The 21,346-nt window shown below is 41.7% G+C and overlaps 1 protein-coding gene across 1 annotated transcript in view; it reads right to left on the bottom strand.

Moving 5' to 3' along the window:
• The window catches only part of rngtt (RNA guanylyltransferase and 5'-phosphatase), a 184,538-nt gene that overhangs the window by 139,623 nt on the left and 23,569 nt on the right, over positions 1–21,346 (bottom strand). The window contains exons 10-11 of the mRNA XM_084148967.1: positions 18,761–18,896; positions 16,002–16,073 (exon numbers count right to left, since the gene is read on the bottom strand). Coding sequence (XP_084005093.1) covers positions 16,002–16,073; positions 18,761–18,896 — 208 coding nt within the window. The remainder of the gene's footprint in view (positions 1–16,001; positions 16,074–18,760; positions 18,897–21,346) is intronic.

The following is a 21,346-nucleotide window of genomic DNA, read 5'->3' as shown; positions in this document are numbered from 1 at the left end:
GGGGGTGGAGTTGCAATCTACTGTAGAGATAGCCTGCAGAGCTATATCATACTATCCAGGTCTGTGCCCAAACAGTTTGAGCTTCTACTTCTAAAAATCCACCTTTCCAGAAATAAATCTCTCACTGTTGCCGCTTGCTACAGACCCGCCTCAGCCCCCAGCTGTGCCCTGGACACCATATGTGAATTGATTGCCCCCCCATCTATCCTCAGAGTTCTTACTGCTTGGTGACCTAAATTGGGATATGCTTAACACCCCGGCCATCCTACAATCTAAACTAGATGCCCTCAATCTCACACAAATTATCAACGAACCTACCAGGTACAACCCTAAATCCGTAAACATGGGTACCCTCATAGATATCATCCTGACTAACTTACCCTCTAAATACACCTCCGCTGTCTTCAACCAGGATCTCAGCGATCACTGCCTTATTGCCTGCGTCCGTAACGGGTCCGCGGTCAAACGACCACCCCTCATCACTGTCAAACGCTCCCAAAAACACTTCAGCGAGCAGGCCTTCCTAATTGACCTGGCCCAGGTATCCTGGAAGGATATAGATCTCATTCCGTCAGTAGAGGATGCCTGGTTGTTCTTTAAAAGTAATTTCCTCTCAATCTTAAATAGACATGCCCCATTCAAAAAATACAGAACTAAGAACAGATATAGCCCCTGGTTCTCCTCAGACTTGACTGCCCTTGACCAGCACAAAAACATCCTGTGGCATACTGCATTAGCATCAAATAGCCCCCGCGATATGCAACTTTTCAGGGAAGTTAGGAACCAATATACACAAGCAGTTAGGAAAGCAAAGGCTAACTTTTTTCAAACAGAAATTTGCATCCTGTAGCACTAACTCCAAAAAGTTTTGGGACACTGTAAAGTCCATGGAAAATAAGAGCACTTCCTCCCAGCTGCCCACTGCACTGAGGCTAGGAAACACTATCACCACCGATAAATCTACAATAATCGAGAATTTCAACAAGCATTTTGCTACGGCTGGCCATGCTTTCCACCTGGCTACCACTACCCCGGCCACCAGCTCTGCACCCTCCGCTGCAACTTGCCCATGCCCCCCCCGCTTCTCCTTCACACAAATCCAGACAGCTGATGTTCTAAAAGAGCTGCAAAATCTGGACCCCTACAAATCATCTGGGCTAGACAATCTGGACCCTTTCTTTCTAAAACTAGCCGCCGAAATTGTCGCAACCCCTATTACTAGCCTGTTCAACCTCTCTTTCGTAACGTCTGAGATCCCCAGAGATTGGAAAGCTGCCGCGGTCATCCCCCTCTTCAAAGGGGGTGACACTCTAGATCCAAACTGTTACAGACCCATATCCATCCTGCCCTGCCTTTCAAAAGTTTTTGAAAGCCAAGTCAACAAACAGATCACAGACCATTTCGAATCCCACCGTACCTTCTCCGCTATGCAATCCGGTTTCCGAGCTGATCATGGGTGCACTTCAGCCACGCTCAAGGTCCTAAACGATATTATAACCGCGATCGATAATAGACAGTACTGTGCAGCCGTTTTCATTGACCTGGCCAAGGCTTTCGACTCTGTCAACCACCGCATTCTTATTGGTAGACTAAATAGCCTTGGTTTCTCAAATGACTGCCTCGCCTGGTTCACCAACTACTTCTCAGATAGAGTTCAATGTGTCAAATCGGAGGGCCTGTTGTCTGGACCTATGGCAGTCTCTATGGGGGTGCCACAGGGTTCAATTCTTGGGCCGACTCTTTTCTCTGTGTATATCAATGACGTCGCTCTTGCTGCTGGTGACTCTCAGATCCACCTCTACGCAGACGACACCATTTTGTATACATCTGGCCCTTCATTGGACACTGTGTTAACAAACCTTCAAACGAGCTTCAATTCCATACAACACTCCTTCAGTAGCCTCCAACTGCTCTTAAACACTAGTAAAACTAAATGCATGCTCTTCAACCGAACGCTGCTTGCACCCGCCCACCCGACTAGAATCACTACACTCGACGGGTCTGACCTAGAGTATGTGGACAACTACAAATATCTAGGTGTCTGGTTAGACTGTAAACTCTCCTTCCAGACTCACATTAAGAATCTCCAATCCAAAGTTAAATCTAGAATCGGTTTCCTATTTCGCAACAAAGCCTCCTTCACTCATGCTGCCAAACATGCCCTCGTAAAACTGACTATCCTACCGATCCTTGACTTCGGCGATGTCATTTACAAAATAGCCTCCAACACTCTACTCAGCAAATTGGATGTAGTCTATCACAGTGCCATCCGTTTTGTCTCCAAAGCCCCATATAATACCCACCACTGTGACCTGTACGCTCTTGTTGGCTGGTCCTCACTACATATTTGTCGCCAAACCCACTGGCTCCAGGCCATCTATAAATCACTGCTAGGCAAATCCCCGTCTTATCTTAGCTCATTGGTCACCATAGCAACACCCACCCGTAGTCTGCGCTCCAGCGGGTATATCTCACTGGTCATCCCCAAAGCCAACACCTCCTTTGGCCGCAATTCCTTCCAGTTCTCTGCTGGCAATGACTGGAACAAATTGCAAAAATCTCTGAAGCTGGAGACACTTATCTCCCTCACTAACTTTAAGCATCAGTTGTCAGAGCACCTTACCGATTACTGCACCTGTACACAGCCCATCTGAAATTAGCCCGCCCAACTACCTCATCCCTATATTGTTATTTATTTTGCTCATTTGTACCCCAGTATCTCTATTTGCACATCATCTCTTGCACATCTATCATTCCAGTGTTAATACTAATTGTAATTATTTTGCACTATAGCCTATTTTATTGCCTTACCTCCATAACTTGCTAAATTTGCACACACTGTATATATATATGTATTTTTGTTGTATTTTTTTTACTTTGTTTTGTTTTACCCCATATGTAACTCTGTGTTGTTGTTTTTATCGCACTGCTTTGCTTTATCTTGGCCAGGTCGCAGTTGTAAATGAGAACTTGTTCTCAACTGGTTAACCTGGTTAAATAAAGGTGAAATAAAATAAAAATAAAAAAAACACAGGTTTTCAATGGGGTTCAAGTCCGGAGACTGAGATGGCATTTGCAAAATGTAGAATTTGTGGTCAATTAACCATTTCTTTGTGTATTTTGATGTGTGCTTGGGGTTATTGTTTTGCTGGAAGATTCACTTGCGGCCAAGTTTCAGCCTCCTGGCAGAGGCAACCAGGTTTTTGGCTAAAATGTCCTGGTACTTGGTAAAGTTCATGATGCCATTGACCTTAACAAGGGCCCCTGGACCAGTGGAAGCAAAATAGCCCCATAACAAAAAATATCCACCACCATATTTTACAGTATGGAGGAGATATTTTCTGCATATGCATTGTTCTTTCGAAAGCCAAAGCGTTCCTGGCCAAATACCTCAACAGGATCATGAACTTTATCAAGTACCACAATATTTTTGCCAAAAACCTGGTTGCCGCTGTCAGAAGGCTGAAACTTGTCCGCAAATGGATCTGGAAAGATTCTATATTAAAGGATGGTCTAAGATCCCTCCCAATGTGTTCTCCAAAAAGGCTCAGTGTTCTTATCCTGGCAAGGGGAGGGTGCAGGAGTATTGAAAACAGGGGATCAAAATCATTTTGACCCCCATCTTTGAGATTTTGTAAAAAATTACTTGTTAAACAAAATGTATTTCTCTGAGCAATTGTATTAGCAAATAAACATTTTTTTGCATACAATATAGCTCCGTTTATACAGTCTTTTTTGGTCACCTTTATCAAGGGATCCAATAATTCCAGACCCCACTGTATATACTACAATTTGAGATGCCTTTCCAACGTAATGCATCATGATCATAAAGATGAAGCTATGCTTATTGCTCAATGCAGAGTTAAGGCATTTGATCAGATAGTTGAAGTATATGATGTCGGTTCTGGAGCATTCTGGGTTTGGAAAGGAATTTATTAATTGGATAATCATTATTTACGGACACCCAATAGCAACCGTGGTAACCAAATCAGGGGATGTCGCCGTCATTCTGCCTGTTCTAAGGCTGCTGACTGGGTTGCCCTATTACACCGGCACTCTTCTCTATACAGTGCCTTCAGAAAGTATTCATACCCCTTGACTTATTCCACATTATGTTGTGTTACAGCCTGAATTCAAAATTGATTAAATATATTTGTTTTCTCACCCATCTACACACAATAACCCATAATGACTAAGTGAAAACATGTTTGTATAAATTTTTGCACATTTATTGTAAATGAAATACAGAAATCTCATATTTACATAAGTATTCACACCTGAGGTAATACTTTGTAGAATCACCTTTGGCAGCGATTACAGCTGTGAGTCTTTATGGGTAAGTCTCTAAGAGCTTTCCACACCTGGATTGTACAATATTTGCACATTATTCTTTAAAAAATGCTTCAAGCTCTGTCAAGTTGATTGTTGATCATTGATACACAGCCATTTTCAAGTCTTGCCATAGATTCTCAAGCCGACTTAAGTCAAAACTGTAACTTGGCCACTCAGGAACATTCAATGTTGTCTTGGTAAGCAACTCCAGTGTAGATTTTGCCTTGTGTTTGAGGTTATTGTCCTACTGAAAGGTGAATTCGTCTCCCAGTGTCAGTTGGAAATCAGACTGAACCAGGTTTTCCGCTAGGATTTTGCATGTGCTTATATCTGTATTCTGTTTCTTTTTATCCTAAAAAACACTGTAGTCCTTGCTGATGACAAGCATACCCATAACATGATGCAGCCACCACCATACTTGAAAATATGAAGAGTGGTACTCAGTGATGTGTTGGACATGCCCAAAACATAATGCTTTGTATTCAGGACAAAACATGCATTTCTTTGCCACATTTTTGGCAGTATTACTTAAGTGCCTAGTTGCAAACAGGATGCATGTTTTGGAATATTTTGAGTTCAAAGTGGTAACCATTGGCCTCATGGTGAAATCCCTGAGCAGTTTCCTTCCTCTCTGGCAACAGTGAGGAAGGACGCCTGTATCTTTGTAGTGGCTGGTTGTATTGATACACCATCCAAAGCCTAAATAATAACTTCACCATGCTCAAAGGGATATTCAGCATCTGCTTTTTTTTTTTTACACATCTACCATTCATTGCCCTTCATTCACTACTCGATTTAGGGATCTTACAGATTACTGTATGTGTGGAGTACAGAGATGGGGTAGTCATTCACAAATCATGTTAACCACTATTATTGAACACAGAATGAGTCCATGCAACTTATTATGCGATTTGTTAAGCACACCTTTACTCCTGAACTTATTTAGGCTTGTCATAACAAGTACTTATTGACTCAAGACATTTCAGTTGTATTTTCTATTAATAAAAACAAAATTCTACAAACATAATTCCACTTTGGAGATTATGAGGTTTTGTGTGTAGATCAGTGACACAAAATAAACATTTAATCAATTTAAAATTCAGGCTGTAACACAACAAAATGTGGAAAGAGTAAAGGGGTGCGAATACTATGAAGGCACTGTAGCTATAGAACCCCTCGCTATTCACATTTGTGCACATGATGATATAGCTCCCGTTAAGATCAAAGACACGCAGCACAAAATGCCCCTTTATGCAGACAACGTTCTTTTGTTTTTATCCAAGCCTAAAACTTCCATTGCTCCCTAACGTAGCCCTTCACAGTCATACCTGTATACAGGTTATAAATTACAGATTTGGACACTGATAAACTGCTAAATTGGAACACAGTGGCTGTACAATAACATGCTATACATGACATTAAAGCTCTGGCTCTGAGCTTCACAGCGCTGTATAGGTTAACTGACAGCCATTCTGAATTTGAGCAACTCGCTCGCTCTCTCCCTCCCTCCATCCCTAACCCCTCATCCCTCCCGCTAATTGGACAACTTTGGCAAATGTTTTGTTGTCTGAGTGAGGGGCAACGCTTTAAATTAAGAGGACTCTGTATTTTGAAAGATGAGACGTTGAGGATTATAACAAATACTGCTTTGATGTCATACAAGCAAGCCAAACACCCGTGAGTCCAAATGTGCACTTCACATTTCCATATTATAAAACTCATGTCATATACAGTGTTAATGTTTATGATAACTATGTTTGATGTGTAGTTACAAGATGACATGGTGTCATACCCTGAGTTGTTCTGAACAGCGGCACACGCACCTGAACGCCCTCATGACTCCTTTCTATGCGCACCAAAATGTCCCTGAAATACATTGTGAAAGCCTAACACTTTAATATCGTATGTTATAACTTAGCTAGTCACGTTGGCAATAGAGCAGGCTTTCAAATTATGCCCACCTGACCCAGATTGCAATTTATAATGAATCGTTTTTGGATTGCGTAAACAACAACAGTAATTGTTTTTCAGGGTTGTGGTCCAAACAAAACAACTACAAGTATGTTTGCTCTAGTTCCTCAAAGGCACAGCTATGAAAGATCAAAAAAGCACCTTATAGCTGCATTGAAATTACTTAGGAACTGTGCACACTTTGGACACTTTTGTGGCCACTTGGAGACACCAGTAAAGTCCTCTTATGTTGCACCTACCCCACATTTTCCAGGAATATTTTTATCATGTTACTGAATGTATCCAGAATATTTTCAGATTTCATCATTAACAAATCCGACAAAAAGTACAGTATATGTAAAATACACATAAAATTAAGTGTAATGTTTGGATTCAGTCTTGTGTACTCACATTTGATCTAATAATTTCCCCATAATCTCCAAACGATTCCCGTTCAATTGCTACCATGGTTATGCATATGTTTTTCATACCACTGAAAAAATATATAAAAGCAAAATGTAAAGTCTTGGTCCCATGCTTCATGAGCTGAAATAAAAGATCCCAGCATTTTTCCATACACACAAAAAGCTTAATTCTCTTAACTTTTGTGCACAAATGTGTTTACATCCCTGTTAGTGAGCATTTCTCCTTTGCCAAGACAATCCATCCACCTGACAGGTGTGGTATATCAAGAAGCTGATTACAGCATGATCCTTACACAGGTGCACCTTGTGCTGGTTGCAATAAAAGACTACTCTAAAATGTGTAGTTTTGTCACACAACACAGTGCCACAGATGTCTCAAGTGTTGAAGGAGTGTGAAATTGGAATGCTGAATGCAGGAATGTCCACCAGAGCTGTTGCCAGATAATTTAAATGTTCATTTCTCTACCATAAGCCTCCTCTAACGTCGTTTTAGAGAATTTGTCAGTACGTCCAAACGGCCTCACAACCGCAGACCATGTGTATAGCGTCTTGTAGGTGAGCGGTTTGCTGATGTCAATGTTGTGAAGAGAGTGCCCCATGGTGGCAGTGGGGTTATGGTATGGGCAGGCATAATGGACAATGAACACAATTGCATTTTATTGATGGCATGTTATCGATGTCAATGCACAGAGATACCGTGATGAGATCCTGAGGCCCATTGTCGTGCCATTCATCAACCGCCATCACCTCAGTTCTTCCATGGCCTGCATACTCACCAGACATGTCACCCATTGAGCATGTTTGGCATGTTCTGGATCGACGTGTACGATAGCGTGTTCCAGTTCCCGCCAAAATCCAGCCATTGAAGAGGAGTGGGACAACATTCCACAGGCACACAATCAACAGCCTGATCAACTCTATGCAAAGGAGATGTGTCACGCTGCATGAGGCAAATGGTGGTCACACCAGATACTGACTGGTTTTCTGATCCACGCCCCTACTTTTATTTTTATTTTTTTACAGCATATCTGTATTCCCAGTCATGTGAAGTCCATAGATTAGGGCCTAATGAATTTATTTCAATTGACTGATTTCCTTATATGAACAGTAACTCAGTAAAATCTTAGAAATTGTTGCATTTATATTTTTGTTTAGTATATATATATATATATATATTTTTTTTTTTTTGTATATGTGAGTTAAGTTTTGTTTGGGCTTCCAAATGTGTGATTCTATTCAACACTACAGTAAATGTTAATGTTTGTCCCATAAAAATAAAATAAATAAAAACAAATTAATTAATCCCACAAAATAATTATCATATAGCCTCAGCACACTGAATGAATTGGATAGGAATGGATACAATGAAGAAAGGAAATATGCAGATAATCTCATGAATGGGTTCATCAATAAGGAAATAGAGTTCTATGCATGCTTTGTGTTGGGAAAAGGGAAAGCTTGTTGAGAAAAAAGTAATATCAGACAAGCCACAATCAAGTGTATTATATACGAGCTCTAAGGGAGCAATTCAACCGAGGGAGTAGGAAGGAATCTATATATACACACACTGGCATAAAATCTATAATATGCACTAGGGAAGTGCACTACCACAAAATTAAGATGTCTTCAAAACAAAAAGGGAGAAACGGGAATACGGTCATTTTTGGAAAATTCAGAGAAGCAGCAACAACAACAAACAGAGACTTGGTGTGAACTTTGCTACTCTCGGCTAATCTGGGATAAAACACATTAAAATGGTGTGAGAGTCTGTACCCGTTGTCGCCAGCAGCGTAATACATAGATTTCCTTTGGGACCTCACCACAGTGTTTTACAGTTGTAGGGGGCTCTGAAGCACTTTTTTTTTTTAAAGGCAGGAGCGGCACTGGAAGAATTATAAAACAGTCAGAGAAAGGCAACTATGCCGTAAAAGCACTGTAGATTTCCAATGATGTAGTAACGCTGGGGAGTAGTGACAGGTACAGCTGTATATTCACTAGGGCTGTCCCCCACTAAGAAAAGTTCAGTTTTTTTCGACCAATCGAAAAACATTCCCTATTCCCTCAACCCGCTCTTTATGTGACACATGTATGCATCGCATGCACGTGACCAATAGGACCTATAACACATCATAATCACATCAATACATTTGTTATAACAAACTCTGAACACTGTAACACGTGATAGCAAAATGGATGCAGAGGCTGTGACAAATAAACTCGAAACGGGGGAATATTTACTGGTTGCACATGAGGTAAAGGGGAAGTCAGATGCGTGGAATATATTTGACTAGTTGTGAAAAATACTGGAGATCAAGAAAAAGGAGCAAGCTATGCGTGCATATTATGTGTGCCAAACAGGTGTTATTAAATTAGAATATACGTTTTCTGACCATTTGGAACAATGTAAACAACACTAAATAAATTATAAGCGTACCAAAGAGTCTGTTGTAACGTTTATTTGTAAAGCCTTTATTACAGCAAAGACTAAAAATAGTCGCATTCATTCGTGAAAGCAATTTCCAAAATGGAACGGTTTAGGCCTATTTATTGTTTACGCAAATTATTCAATGGTCCCTTTGTCATATTATTTTAAAACTAAAATGCTTGATTGCATTTCAAATCATGACTGACTCCTATGCTGTGTAATGACATGAACTAATACATTATTGATTGATACAGTAGCCTATAAGTATTGAAATATAGGCCTAAGTAAGTTACAGTATTAAGACTAAACAGGATGCGCTCTTAGGCCTACAGCTCGATGGTGGTTATACAAGGCTGCTATACTAAGCCTACTAATGATAAATGACATTACTTATTATAATGATGATCAGAATAATAATAGTAATAATAACATTAAGGAGATCAAGGAAAAAGGAGGGCTATTATTATTATTATAACTATAATTTCAGACAATTTGGAACAGTGTAAACACTAAATAAATTATAACTAATACCAGACAGGCTGGTCTAATGAAAAAAAAGTCTAAAGCCTTTATTACAGCATAGCAAAGATGAAACACAGCTGAATTTGTGAAATTGTTTATCCAACGTTGTGGTTGCCTGAGGCTTGGTGCTCACGGAATCCATAGGCTATTAAACAAACACTTAAACAGGCAACAGAAGCAGGATCTGTCTTATTTCTGTATAAATTATAATTTATCAAACCAAGCACATTTAACTGTTAGGCTATTGATTATAGACCTAATTCAGTTGGTGTTTCCCCTCTCCTCACTTTTCTTAGACAATTAAGGCAACGGCTGTTTTCTCGTCTCCTAACTCCGCTGCTGACTCCGCCGCATTGTTCTCAACACCAATATGCTGGTTAACTTTGCTATTATCTAGGAAAAAGCACCAATTCAACAGTGCACTGATATGTTTCAGAACCGCGGACAGCAACCACGATCAAACGTGGGAGAAAGAGTCTTTGTTATAAAATAATATTGTTTTTATTTGTGTTGCACAATTGTTCTTACATAATATAACCATATACAATTTCAGTAGCAAATGTCTTAGACTGATGGACTGTGCCATCCCCACTGCCTCCACAATGGATCAGTCCATTCAGACAGGAACGAATCAAGACAGGTGTCTTGTAGACCATGATTTTTATTTTATTTTTTGCTACTGCTCGTCTAAAGAAATCTCGGTCGACCAACAGCCTATCAACCAAACAATCGACCAGTCGACTAAATGAGGTCAGCCCTGGTATTCAAATAAACTCTATGTGGAGACTGCAGTGATCAGTGACATCACAACAAAGACCAGGCTCCCTGCATTGGAAATCCCCATGGTCAAACCTCAGACCATAGCAGTGTGGCCCTGTGCTGGTGTGCAGCAGAGCAGAGCCAGTCTGGAAGTAAGGCTCTCACGCTCCAAGGTGACTGCAGGGGAGCACACAAACCCACAAACACACAGACACACAGACCCAGACACACGCACAGAAGCCTCTGGGTGACTGGTGAGGTGGATTGGACAGGAGGTAAGGCAAGGCTTCACACGCCTGCAGAACAGCACGACACAGTAATGAGGACTACCGGGCTGTTAGCAACGGTATCACTCTAAGCGTTCACACACACGCACACAGTACAATGAGAACATAATTTTTTTCTATCACGCCGAATGGCACACCTGACCTCAATAGGGATATTAGGGGTACATCTGTGCATAATGTTAATTGCAGAAGTCACTTGGCCATTGGCTGTTTAACTTCAAGTTAATGTCTTCCATTAGAAAATCAATTAAGCATAAACGGTGATGTGCTGTCAGGAAATGAAATATATTAAATATGGAGATGAATCTACTGTGACATTTTGTCTTTATCATGACACAGCTCTTGGATTCCTCACCAGTTGGTGGCTGACAGTGAGTGGCAGGGTTTAACTCTGCAGTTGACACCGACAGGTCCTTTGCAGGAAAACATTTTTTTTTATTATTATTAGTATTTAAAAACTCCTGGCAACAGCATAAAATAGACACATTCTTTCCTCGTCTCCGGGTGGTGGTTGGGGTCAGGAAATTACATTTTACGAGCGGCAACCAGTCATAGACAATGGATCAGCATTGTGGCATTGTGTAGAATGACTATTGATGTTATGAACCGTAACGGAGTAATGCAGCATGAGCTATAAAAAAAAAAACTGTAATTGTACCCAATCGACTCATCTCTACTGCACAAACCTTCAACCAAAGCTGTGTATCCTCGATTCCTTGAACTATAGCCACCACACATAGGGTCAAATGGAAACATCCATAGAAATAGAATGAATATAATATTTCTATGGATACATCATTATTATCCACTTGTGTTTTTTTCCTTTATTTTTCCTTTATTTCAATCAGGTTAGATAAGTCATTGAGAACACATTCTCTTTTACAATAAAGACCTGACCAACAAGGAGCATTGATTCTGGCTGTAAAGCAGACAAGTGAATAGCGACTAGTGATTGATTGTAACTTGTCTTGACAAAATAAGTTGTGACTGTGCCCTCCCCCCACCTCAGGGCAGCAGGCAGGCAGGACAATAGGTGGTCCTCTCAGTGTGGAGCCTGGTGCTTGGTGCCAGGGCTGGGCAGCCTGACTAGGATAATGGAGGAGGCCAATAATGGCCTGGGTAATGGGGATCAATAATGCAGCACTTAGTGATGGCTCGGGGAGCCACGCAGCGCTGCTAACCTCTGTGCCGCCACCTCCACTGCCTGATTCATGCAAGATCGTTCATCTCTAAGCTCGCCTGGTAAAGGCCTAGCATGAAGATAGGCGATAGGTATCAGTAGGGCTTGGCGTTATACCGTATTTAACTATATAACGGTATTGATGCACGGACCGGTTTGGGTTTTTACTCTACCTTCTATAAAACAGTACTTCAATGTTTGGTTTGTTAAATGTGATACACCACTTTTTATAGTTTACTCCGATAGTTAAATTGTCTCCTTCTCGCACACCAAACCCGCCCCGTCACTCAAGGAGCGCAGTTGTTGTTGTTGCTCGACCACGAGATCATTTGCCGACCGTTCACGCTTCAGTCTGCATGGTCAATGCAGCAGATGCAACAATATGTTGATGACAACAATGCTGCTTTCCACTTTGCTTCTTAATATAAATCCACAAGCGTTCTATAATTACACTATTAGTTTGTGTATAGAACTGCCTGCAAAGAGCTAATATATTTTCTTAGTAAGTTGTGGCTAAAATAAATCATGTTAGCTGCTAATGCTAATCGCAAGTAAGCTGGCTATAATAAAATGTACTGAGTCAGAGAAAACATAGCTAGCTAATACAGCCTGATACCAGTGCTGGTGTAGGCCTAAATCAGCATGCTGTTTCTGCAACAGTATCTTCTAAATCAGAGAGGACAGGCGAAGCATGAATAGGTTAGCTACATGAAGTAAGATAAAACATAGCCAAAGATAGTCAATCTTTGTAGCCAAAGATTATAGGGTCCCATTCCCCTGGGAAACACTGACCAACACTTTGGTTCCTACCCTGTCACAATAACGCCTCCATAGAGATCCTATTAGTATTCTAATTCCTAATTCCATGAACACCTCCTTGGCTTTTTCATTCGTTGCCATGTCAAACACCGTATTCAAAAGGGTCCAACTTTACATTCTAACTATAGAATTAAAATTATCATCATATTTCCATGATTCCAGCAGTTAACCCAAGTGTTTTGATCTAAATCTCAAGTCAAATTGCAATTGCAATATTTGGTTAAAAATAAGGCCTAGACTTTTTGCTCATATCGTGCAGTCCTAACATGACAGTGTGGAAATGATATTTTAGTGGAATTGTGATTGAACAGTATAAAACAATCAGAATGAAGAAAGCCCCTCTGAAAACACTTAGAATGTATGTGTTGCCACCCTAGGGTCATACACAACTCAAAGCAAATTTAGAACTTGTATTATTCAAAAACATAAAATACCGTCAAATACTGTCATACCGTCAGAAATTTGAAGAATATTGTGATATACAGTTGAAGTCGGAAGTTTACATACACCTTAGCCAAATACATTTAAACTCAGTTTTCACAATTCCTGACATTTAATCCTAGTAGAAATTAGTTAGGATCACCACTTTATTTCTCTACTACTATTTTTATTTCAGCTTTTATTTCTTTCATCACATTCCCAGTGGGTCAGAAGTTTACATACACTCAATTAGTATTTGGTAGCATTGCCTTTAAATTGTTTAACTTGGGTGAAACGTTTCGGGTAGCCTTCCACAAGCTTCCCACAATAAGTTGGGTGAATTTTGGCCCATTCCTCCTGACAGAGCTGGTGTAACTGAGTCAGGTTTGTAGGCCTCCTTGCTCGCACACGACTTTTCAGTTCTGCCCACACATTTTCTATAGGATTGAGGTCAGGGCTTTGTGACGGCCACTCCAATACCTTGACTTTGTTGTCCTTAAGCCATTTTGCCACAACTTTGGAAGTATGCTTGGAGTCATTGTCCATTTAGATGACCCATTAGCGACCAAGATTTAACTTCCTGACTGATGTCTTGAGATGTTGCTTCAATATATCCACATAATTTTCATTCCTCATGATGCCATCTATTTTGTGAAGTGCACCAGTCCCTACCGTAGCGAAGCACCCCCACAGCATGATGCTGCCACCCCCGTGCTTCACGGTTGGGATGGTGTTCTTCGGCTTGCAAGCGTTCCCCTTTTTCATAACATAACGATGGTCATTATGGCCAAACAGTTCTATTTTTGTTTCATCAGACCAGAGGACATTTCTCCAAAAAGTATGATCTTTGTCCCCATGTGCAATTGCAAACCGTCGTCTGGCTTTTTTATGGTGGTTTTGGAGCAGTGGCTTCTTCCTTGCTGAGCGGCCTTTCAGGTTATGTCGATATAGGACTCGTTTTACTGTGGATATAGATACTTTTGTACCTGTTTCCTCCAGCATCTTCACAAGGTCCATTGCTGTTGTTCTGGGATTGATTTGCACTTTTCGCCCCAAAGTACGATCATCTCTAGGAGACAGAACGCATCTCCTTCCTGAGCGGTATGACTGCTGCGTGGTCCCATGGTGTTTATACTTGCGTACTATTGTTTGTACAGATGAACGTGGTTCCTTCACGCGTTTGGAAATTGCTCCCAAGGATGAACCAGACTTGGCTGATTTCTTTTGATTTTCCCATGATGTCAAGCGAAAAGAGGCACTGAGTTTGAAGGTAGGCCTTGAAATACATCCACAGGTACATCTGCAATTGACTCAAATGATGTCAATTAGCCTATCAGAAGCTTCTAAAGCCATGACATAATTTCTGGAATTTTCCAAGCTGTTTAAAGGCACAGTCAACTTAGTGTATGTAAACTTCTGACCCACTGGAATTGTGATACAGTGAATTATAAGTGAAATAATCTGTCTGTAAACAATTGTTGGAAGAATTACTTGTGTCATGCACAAAGTAGATGTCCTAACCGACTTGCCAAAACTATAGTTTATTAACAAGACATTTGTGGAGTGGTTGAAAAACGAGTTTTAATGACTCCAACCTCAGTGTATGTAAACTTCCGACTTCAACTGTATATTGGCCATATCGCCCAGCCCTAAGCATCAGCTATGAGTTCATTAGACATAAGTAGTGACCAGTGGAGGCTGCTGAGGGGAGGACGGCTCATAATAATGGCTGGAACGGAGCTAATGGAATGGCATCAAACACTTGGAAACCATGTGATTGATGTATTTGATACCATTCCAACAATTCCGCTCCAGCCATTACCACAAGCCCGTCCTCCCCAATTAAGGTGCCACCAACCTTCTGTGGTAGAAACACTATCTGGCACCACCTTGTTTTACTCAGGCTCTTAAAAATAGCATATAGGACATTTCCCTGAGAAAAAAAGAGCAGCAATCTCACAGCTCAGTGAAAATGAGTTTTGTGAAAGAAGCCAGTGAATACATAATCAAGGTGCTTCCCAAATGTTACCCTATTCCCTATATATTGTACTACTAGGCCCATACGGCACTGGTCAAAAGTAGTGCACGTTGTAGGGAACAGGATGCCATTTGGGATGCAGTCTTACACTTCTATACCAAATATTGTCAGCAAATTGATCTGTGGCAATTATCGCCCACGCAAATAATTAGCGGTAAATTGATAATTAGCTTCAGTTTAGAAGAGAATCATCAAGCTCAATGATCCTTAGCTGAGTGTCTTCAGTAGGAGGTGCATACAATGGAACTTGTGAGATAGAAAAACAAAAATGTAGATTGCGGATGCAGTTAAGCATTCACAAAGGCATAGGCCTGCCAAAATGTTAAACAGGCTTGTGGTCAAGGGAGGCTACTCTGAAACTGCTGTGATAGAGATATATTGAAAATGGTTTTGCAAACATGTTTAGCAATTTCAGAATGGCTGCTCAGTCCTCAGACCGTAGCACTTGCGATAGATAGGTCTCAGACAGTGTCCTGGATCTTTATGATCAGGCTTTACTGAGCCAGGCAGCCAGCGAGCTGAGAGGCAGGCGGTCTGAGATCCTCTCCTGAAGAATTAATCAGTCTGACAGACTAGTCTCTCACTCACTCACTCACTCACTCACTCACTCACTCACTCACTCACTCACTCACTCACTCACTCACTCACTCGGCAGTGACAATGTGGACTAGAGAGGGGACCAGAGCGAGGTCAACACAGGGGATAGAGTGGCTGCTAATGGGCCTGGTGGTTATGGCGTAGTGACTACTACCTGGTATGTCTGGCACCTCATCAGGGGTGTAGGGGAATTACAGGGGCAACATGTTCTTGGCTGAACGGGCATGGTGGGCAGGGCACTACTCACGTTGAATTTGATGATGTCATAGATCAGGTAGCGCGGGACGGGCTGGCCGTTCACCTTGTCGATAATCATCTCCTGTGGAAACAAGAGACGGGGGGTGATGAGGACAGACGGAAACCGAGAGAGAGAGACGCAGAGACAGAGAGAGACCCAGAGACGGAGCGAGAGAGAGACTAGGGGGAGGGAGGGGGGGGCAACACATTCTTCTAAGATAAATAATTCTACATTTGTGGTCCAATCAGACAGCGAGAGGAGCTGAGCAAGCTGGGGGGGGGGGGGTTAAACATAGCTCTCTCAAAGGGGCTGGCTGTGTCTCCTGAGGGGTATGTACGGCAGACTGCGGCACACACCAGAGAAGAGTACCAGGGAGAGAAACGGCAAACGTTAGCAGAAATAGATTTACACATTCATTATTCAACATTGTGGAGTTGAGAATCAGGTACTTCAGAGCTGGTGAGAAGCCCAACTGACATGACTGGGTTTCACAGCCACATTATGCAACTAGGTGGAGAGGGAGAGAAAGAGAAACAAAGAGAAAGAGAGAACAAGAAAGAGATGGAGAGAACGAGAGAGAGAAACAGAGAGAAAGAGAGAAACACAGAAAGAGAGAGAGAGAGAGAGAGAGAGAGAGAGAGAGAGAGAGAGAGAGAGAGAGAGAGAGAGAGAGAGAGAGAGAGAGAGAGAGAGAGAGAGAGAGAGAGAGAGAGAGAGAGAGAGAGAGAGAGAGAGAGAGAGAAACAGAGAGAGAGAGCGAGAGCAGAGGAGAGAGTTTGTATGAATATATGAATAATATCCCAATGGGTATCATATCGTAGGCTAAGCGTCATACAGTACAGTACACATCACCATTCTGACATGACCTGTAGGAACATCAAGGGAACTACTCCTTTAGAGCTATTATGGCACGAATTCACTCCAGCTTATGTCCTTTGAAGGGATTTTACTCATAAAATATTTACTCCAATGTGAGTGTACAAATGCAGACAAATACAAGACAACACTGAGTGAATTGCTCTGGGGGATGAATATAGTTGTATATCTGTGAGTTGACCTCTGTACATGCAGCAGTGCAGCACAGAGGCAGTAACAGTTATGTATTATGTGTGTGGTGATATATCAATAAGCTAGTCACTAGCAGCAGAGCCACTGCCACAGAAGAGCTGAAGATTGAATGTATGCAGCAACAGTTCCACTGGCAATATATCTGCAAACATGAAAGACATTTTAGGTCTCTGGGTAGTTCACTGAAAACACTGACATGAATTCCAAACACACAAGGTGAAAAATCTGTCGATGTGCCCTTGAGCAAGTCACTTAACCCTAATTGCTCCTGTAAGTCGCTCTGGATAAGAGCGTCGGCTAAAAATGACTACATTTTTTTTTTAAATGTAAAAGCCTTGTGGCAGAGGCAGATTCTGTGTAAGTAGTAAGATTCTATGAAGAATCTATGGATGAAACTCTTGAGCATAGCCACAGGTTCTATCTGGACAGGGACTCTGTTAGCAGTCGTCATCAAAAACAACACAACAACAAAAAGGATACCAAGAAGCCTTGACGACAGGCTAGACGGACTGTCACATCTGCAGTGTAGAGCTGCTTCAAAAGCCTGCTAATGTGTTCCTTGCACAAAAGGCCCGAACAAAGAGACAACCCACCATCTCAATCAGTCACTGAATTACCGAGAGGAAAGATAAAGATGCATCTCCTTGGAATAATATTGCTCAGAGCCCTAGGCTGAGTCCCAAAGGGCACCCTATTCCCTATATAGTGCACTACTTTTGACCAGGTCCCATAGGGAATATCATTATATTGGGAATAGGGTGCCATTTGGGATGCACACCTTCTCTAGTACAAAAACTCCAGTAGCCTGGATTGGCCTGTTATTACAGGGTGAAGACATGACAGCCAATAACAAACAGCCTCCTGGGAGGAAGGTATCTATCCAGTACATTACAATACAGGGCAGGATAAAGGCGGATGAATCTATGGTTTTTCTGGTATGATTTATGAACAGTGTTTCCTCTCCTGTCTTGTAAAACAGGCTGTGGTGGAGGACTGGGTGAAAGGATCACTGCTCTCACTGTTCTCCTCTAGGCCTAGGTGTTGAGAGGAAGCACAGGGTTCTCCTGGTGTGGATGGAGGCTGACAACAGCTACTTTATGCTGTCAGTCATGTGTGGGTGGAGCAGCAGGGCGATGTGGGTAGGGCTACGGGGACAGGCAGGGGACATAAAGGGCGGAAAGAATAAAGACAGGAATGTTGTAGGTCTTTCAATGAGACCAGAGAAGTCACAGTGTTGACATAAAAAGGAGGCTTTTCAAAAACGAGAGAGAGCGAGAGGGAGAGAGAGCAACAAAGAGAAAGAGAAAGAAAGAGAGCGAGAGCGAGCGCAAGAAACAGAGAGAAAGAGATAGAGAAACAAAGCGAAAGAGAGAGTAGAGAGAGTTTGTATGAATATATGACTAATATCTCAATGGGTATTATATCGTAGGCTAAGCGTCACATAGTACAGTACGAATCACCATTCTGAGACATTAACTGTAGGAGAGAAAGAGAGAGCGAGAGAGACACAGAGAGAGAGAGAGAGACAGAGAGATAGTGTGTGAAGGACTTACCCCGTCAAGTAGTGTGTTGGCTAATTAGAGAGAGCGAGAGCGAGAGCGAGAAAGAGGAGAGAGAGAGAGAGACTCGGAGAGAGAGACACAGAGAGAGAGAGAGACACGGAGAGAGAGAGAGAGACACTGAGAGAGTGAATTACTTACCCCGTCAAGTAGTGTGTTGGATAAGTGAACGCGGAGGTCTTTCCGAAAGGGGAATTCTAGGTTGGCTATGTGGAACACCGAGTTGTCTCTGTCAATCATGTGCACCTCATTCTTCCCATTTATCAGCATCATATACCTGTGGAAAATAGAGCAAAGAAACCATCTTTAACAAGTTCAAGTTTACTTAACCTCTTTAAGTTAACAACCATTTACTAGTAAGTAGCAAACATTCAACGAACAAAGCAGAGGCAGTATACATATTGAATGCTGTAGATAGATGGCAAAGTTTCTAAAGCCAGAAAGCCATTTAATATCAGACACAAACAACTGCATTAGGATTACTCACAGAGCGGCAGATTCAACTGCATTTCTTACAGTTCAAATCAAAACTTTGTTGGGTTAAAGCTGCAATATGCAACTTTTTGGCAAACCCGATCAAAATCACATACAGAGTACGTGATGAGTCAAAAAAGTTAGCGCAAAAAAGGGTCAATGCAGACAGTCCAGGTAGCTATTGGTAAAAAATTAAAAGCTGCAATATGCGCAACCCCACCAAATTCACATATAAATGTCACTCTCATTGAAAGCAAGTCTAAGAAGCGATAGATCTGTTCTATGTGCGTATTTCCATGCTTCCAGTTCTTACGTTTCATTTTTTGCATCTTTTACTTTAGGTTTTGTACACCAGCTTCAAACAGCTGAAAATACAATATTTTTGGTTATGGAAAATATATTTCACAGCAGTTTAGATGGTACAATGACTCTCTACACAATGACTGCTTGTTTCGTAACATAAAATGAAATTAAGCAAACTATTAGAATTTTTGCAACCAGGAAATGACGGAGCGATTTCTGCACATTGCACCTTTAATAGAGTATCTGGGGAACAACACAGAATCAAACTCCAAACTTCAAAACGCGGAACTCACCTCAACCCCTACTTACAGAAACAACCGCATTATATTATAGCGCACGTAGACACTTTCAAACCAATTCTCTCCTCTATTGGCAAAACTGAATGACAAAAAAAGTCACAGGCTCTGATATACTGTGAGGTTATGTCCTAAAGCAGCTCTGCTTCAATGAAAATATGCCAGCCTCCAGTTAGAGGTGGCTCTATCTTCAAATAGCACAATGTGCTGCGAGTTGTTTCACTGATTGAGGAAGTTTTAGCACTAATCCTGAATGAGTTCCTCGGGCATTTGCAGGTGAGATACAAGACTTAGTTTGCATTAAGAAATACACTGCACATTCCTTGGCCTCAGGACGACCACAGAATACAATTTTATCGTGATACTGTGGATGCATTATAACGTTTTATTCTGAGAAACTTTGAGAAAGCTCTTTGACTGCATCTACAGTAAAGGACTAGAGGCAAGGCCATACACCCCTGATCCAGCCATTCAGGAGGAGTGGTGGCCTTATCTCTCTCTCTGTTTTGCCTTGCTGTATTCCTTGGCAAATTCTTGAACAGTACTTTTTCAATGCCACAATAGGACACACACACACACAGCTGTCCTCATTCAAATCACCCCAGTGCCACACCAGATATAATCATACTGCTTTGAACATTGTTTAATTAGAATATCCTCAAGAAATAGAGAGACGTGAAACACAGGATATTGCGCAAGTCTAACTGGGTTTTTTAAGAAGCTGCTGAGCAAATATGATATGACCCAGGCTCTCTGCTCTAGTCTACATATTTACATGGGTGATGGTAGAGGAGTGGAGAGAGATTTGTGGAGCGTGGTGGTGAAGAGAGAGACCCCAACTGTTATGTAGCTAGCAGCCTGTCACACCTCCTCCGTCTGATTACTGCCTGATCCCTCCATCACCCCAACCAGGGATGAAGTGGAGGATACAGAGCTTTCCTTGAATGACATACCTGCGAACATCAGCATATACTCTCAGTCAAACTCTTACTTTTAAAAACAGAACATCAGAATGACTGATCTGATTCCAGGGGTATGTAGGTTCCACAGGAGAGCTGAGGGGATGTGATCAAACACACACACACACTCAATCACACACATTTCCTCTTACAATCAACACACAAAAAACCTGCTCGGCAATGATTACATGGCAGAGTTGATGAATCCAATTACATGCTTCCAGGAGGCCGACCGCCACTCTCTCTCCATCTGCAAATGCCAAGTATTGTGAAGCAAGATGTTTTAAATGAGCAACTCCACTTCATTTCCTGTTTTACTCCTAAAGGTTAAGTATCCTAATCAACGCATCCTAAAACAGTGAGCGGATGAGCTCGCCCCCCATTACAACACTTTATCACATTAGTGCAATCATGCAGTGCTAATGGCACCCGGCTTATTCTGCAAACTACTAAATTAACACAAAGGCGGGCCCGACCTATTAGATGGCGATGTGAACCCATTTTAAAATGCAGTGACTGAGACGTACAGCTCTCCAGGGGAGAGGACACTGGTGGTGGTGACAGAGATAGACAGCAGATCACTGTATAGTTCCCCACTGCAAACTTTTCTGCATTTTCCACAGCTTGAGCAACAGTAAGAAGAACTGCAGGTGGGAAAAAAACGCAATCATATATGGATTAGACCTAATTAATTT

This window comes from Coregonus lavaretus (assembly GCF_964263955.1).
Source record: "Coregonus lavaretus genome assembly, chromosome: 31".
In the NCBI taxonomy this organism is placed as follows: Eukaryota; Metazoa; Chordata; class Actinopteri; order Salmoniformes; family Salmonidae; genus Coregonus; species Coregonus lavaretus.
Note: the sequence above shows the minus strand (reverse complement) of the source record. Positions and strands in the feature narration are given on the sequence as shown.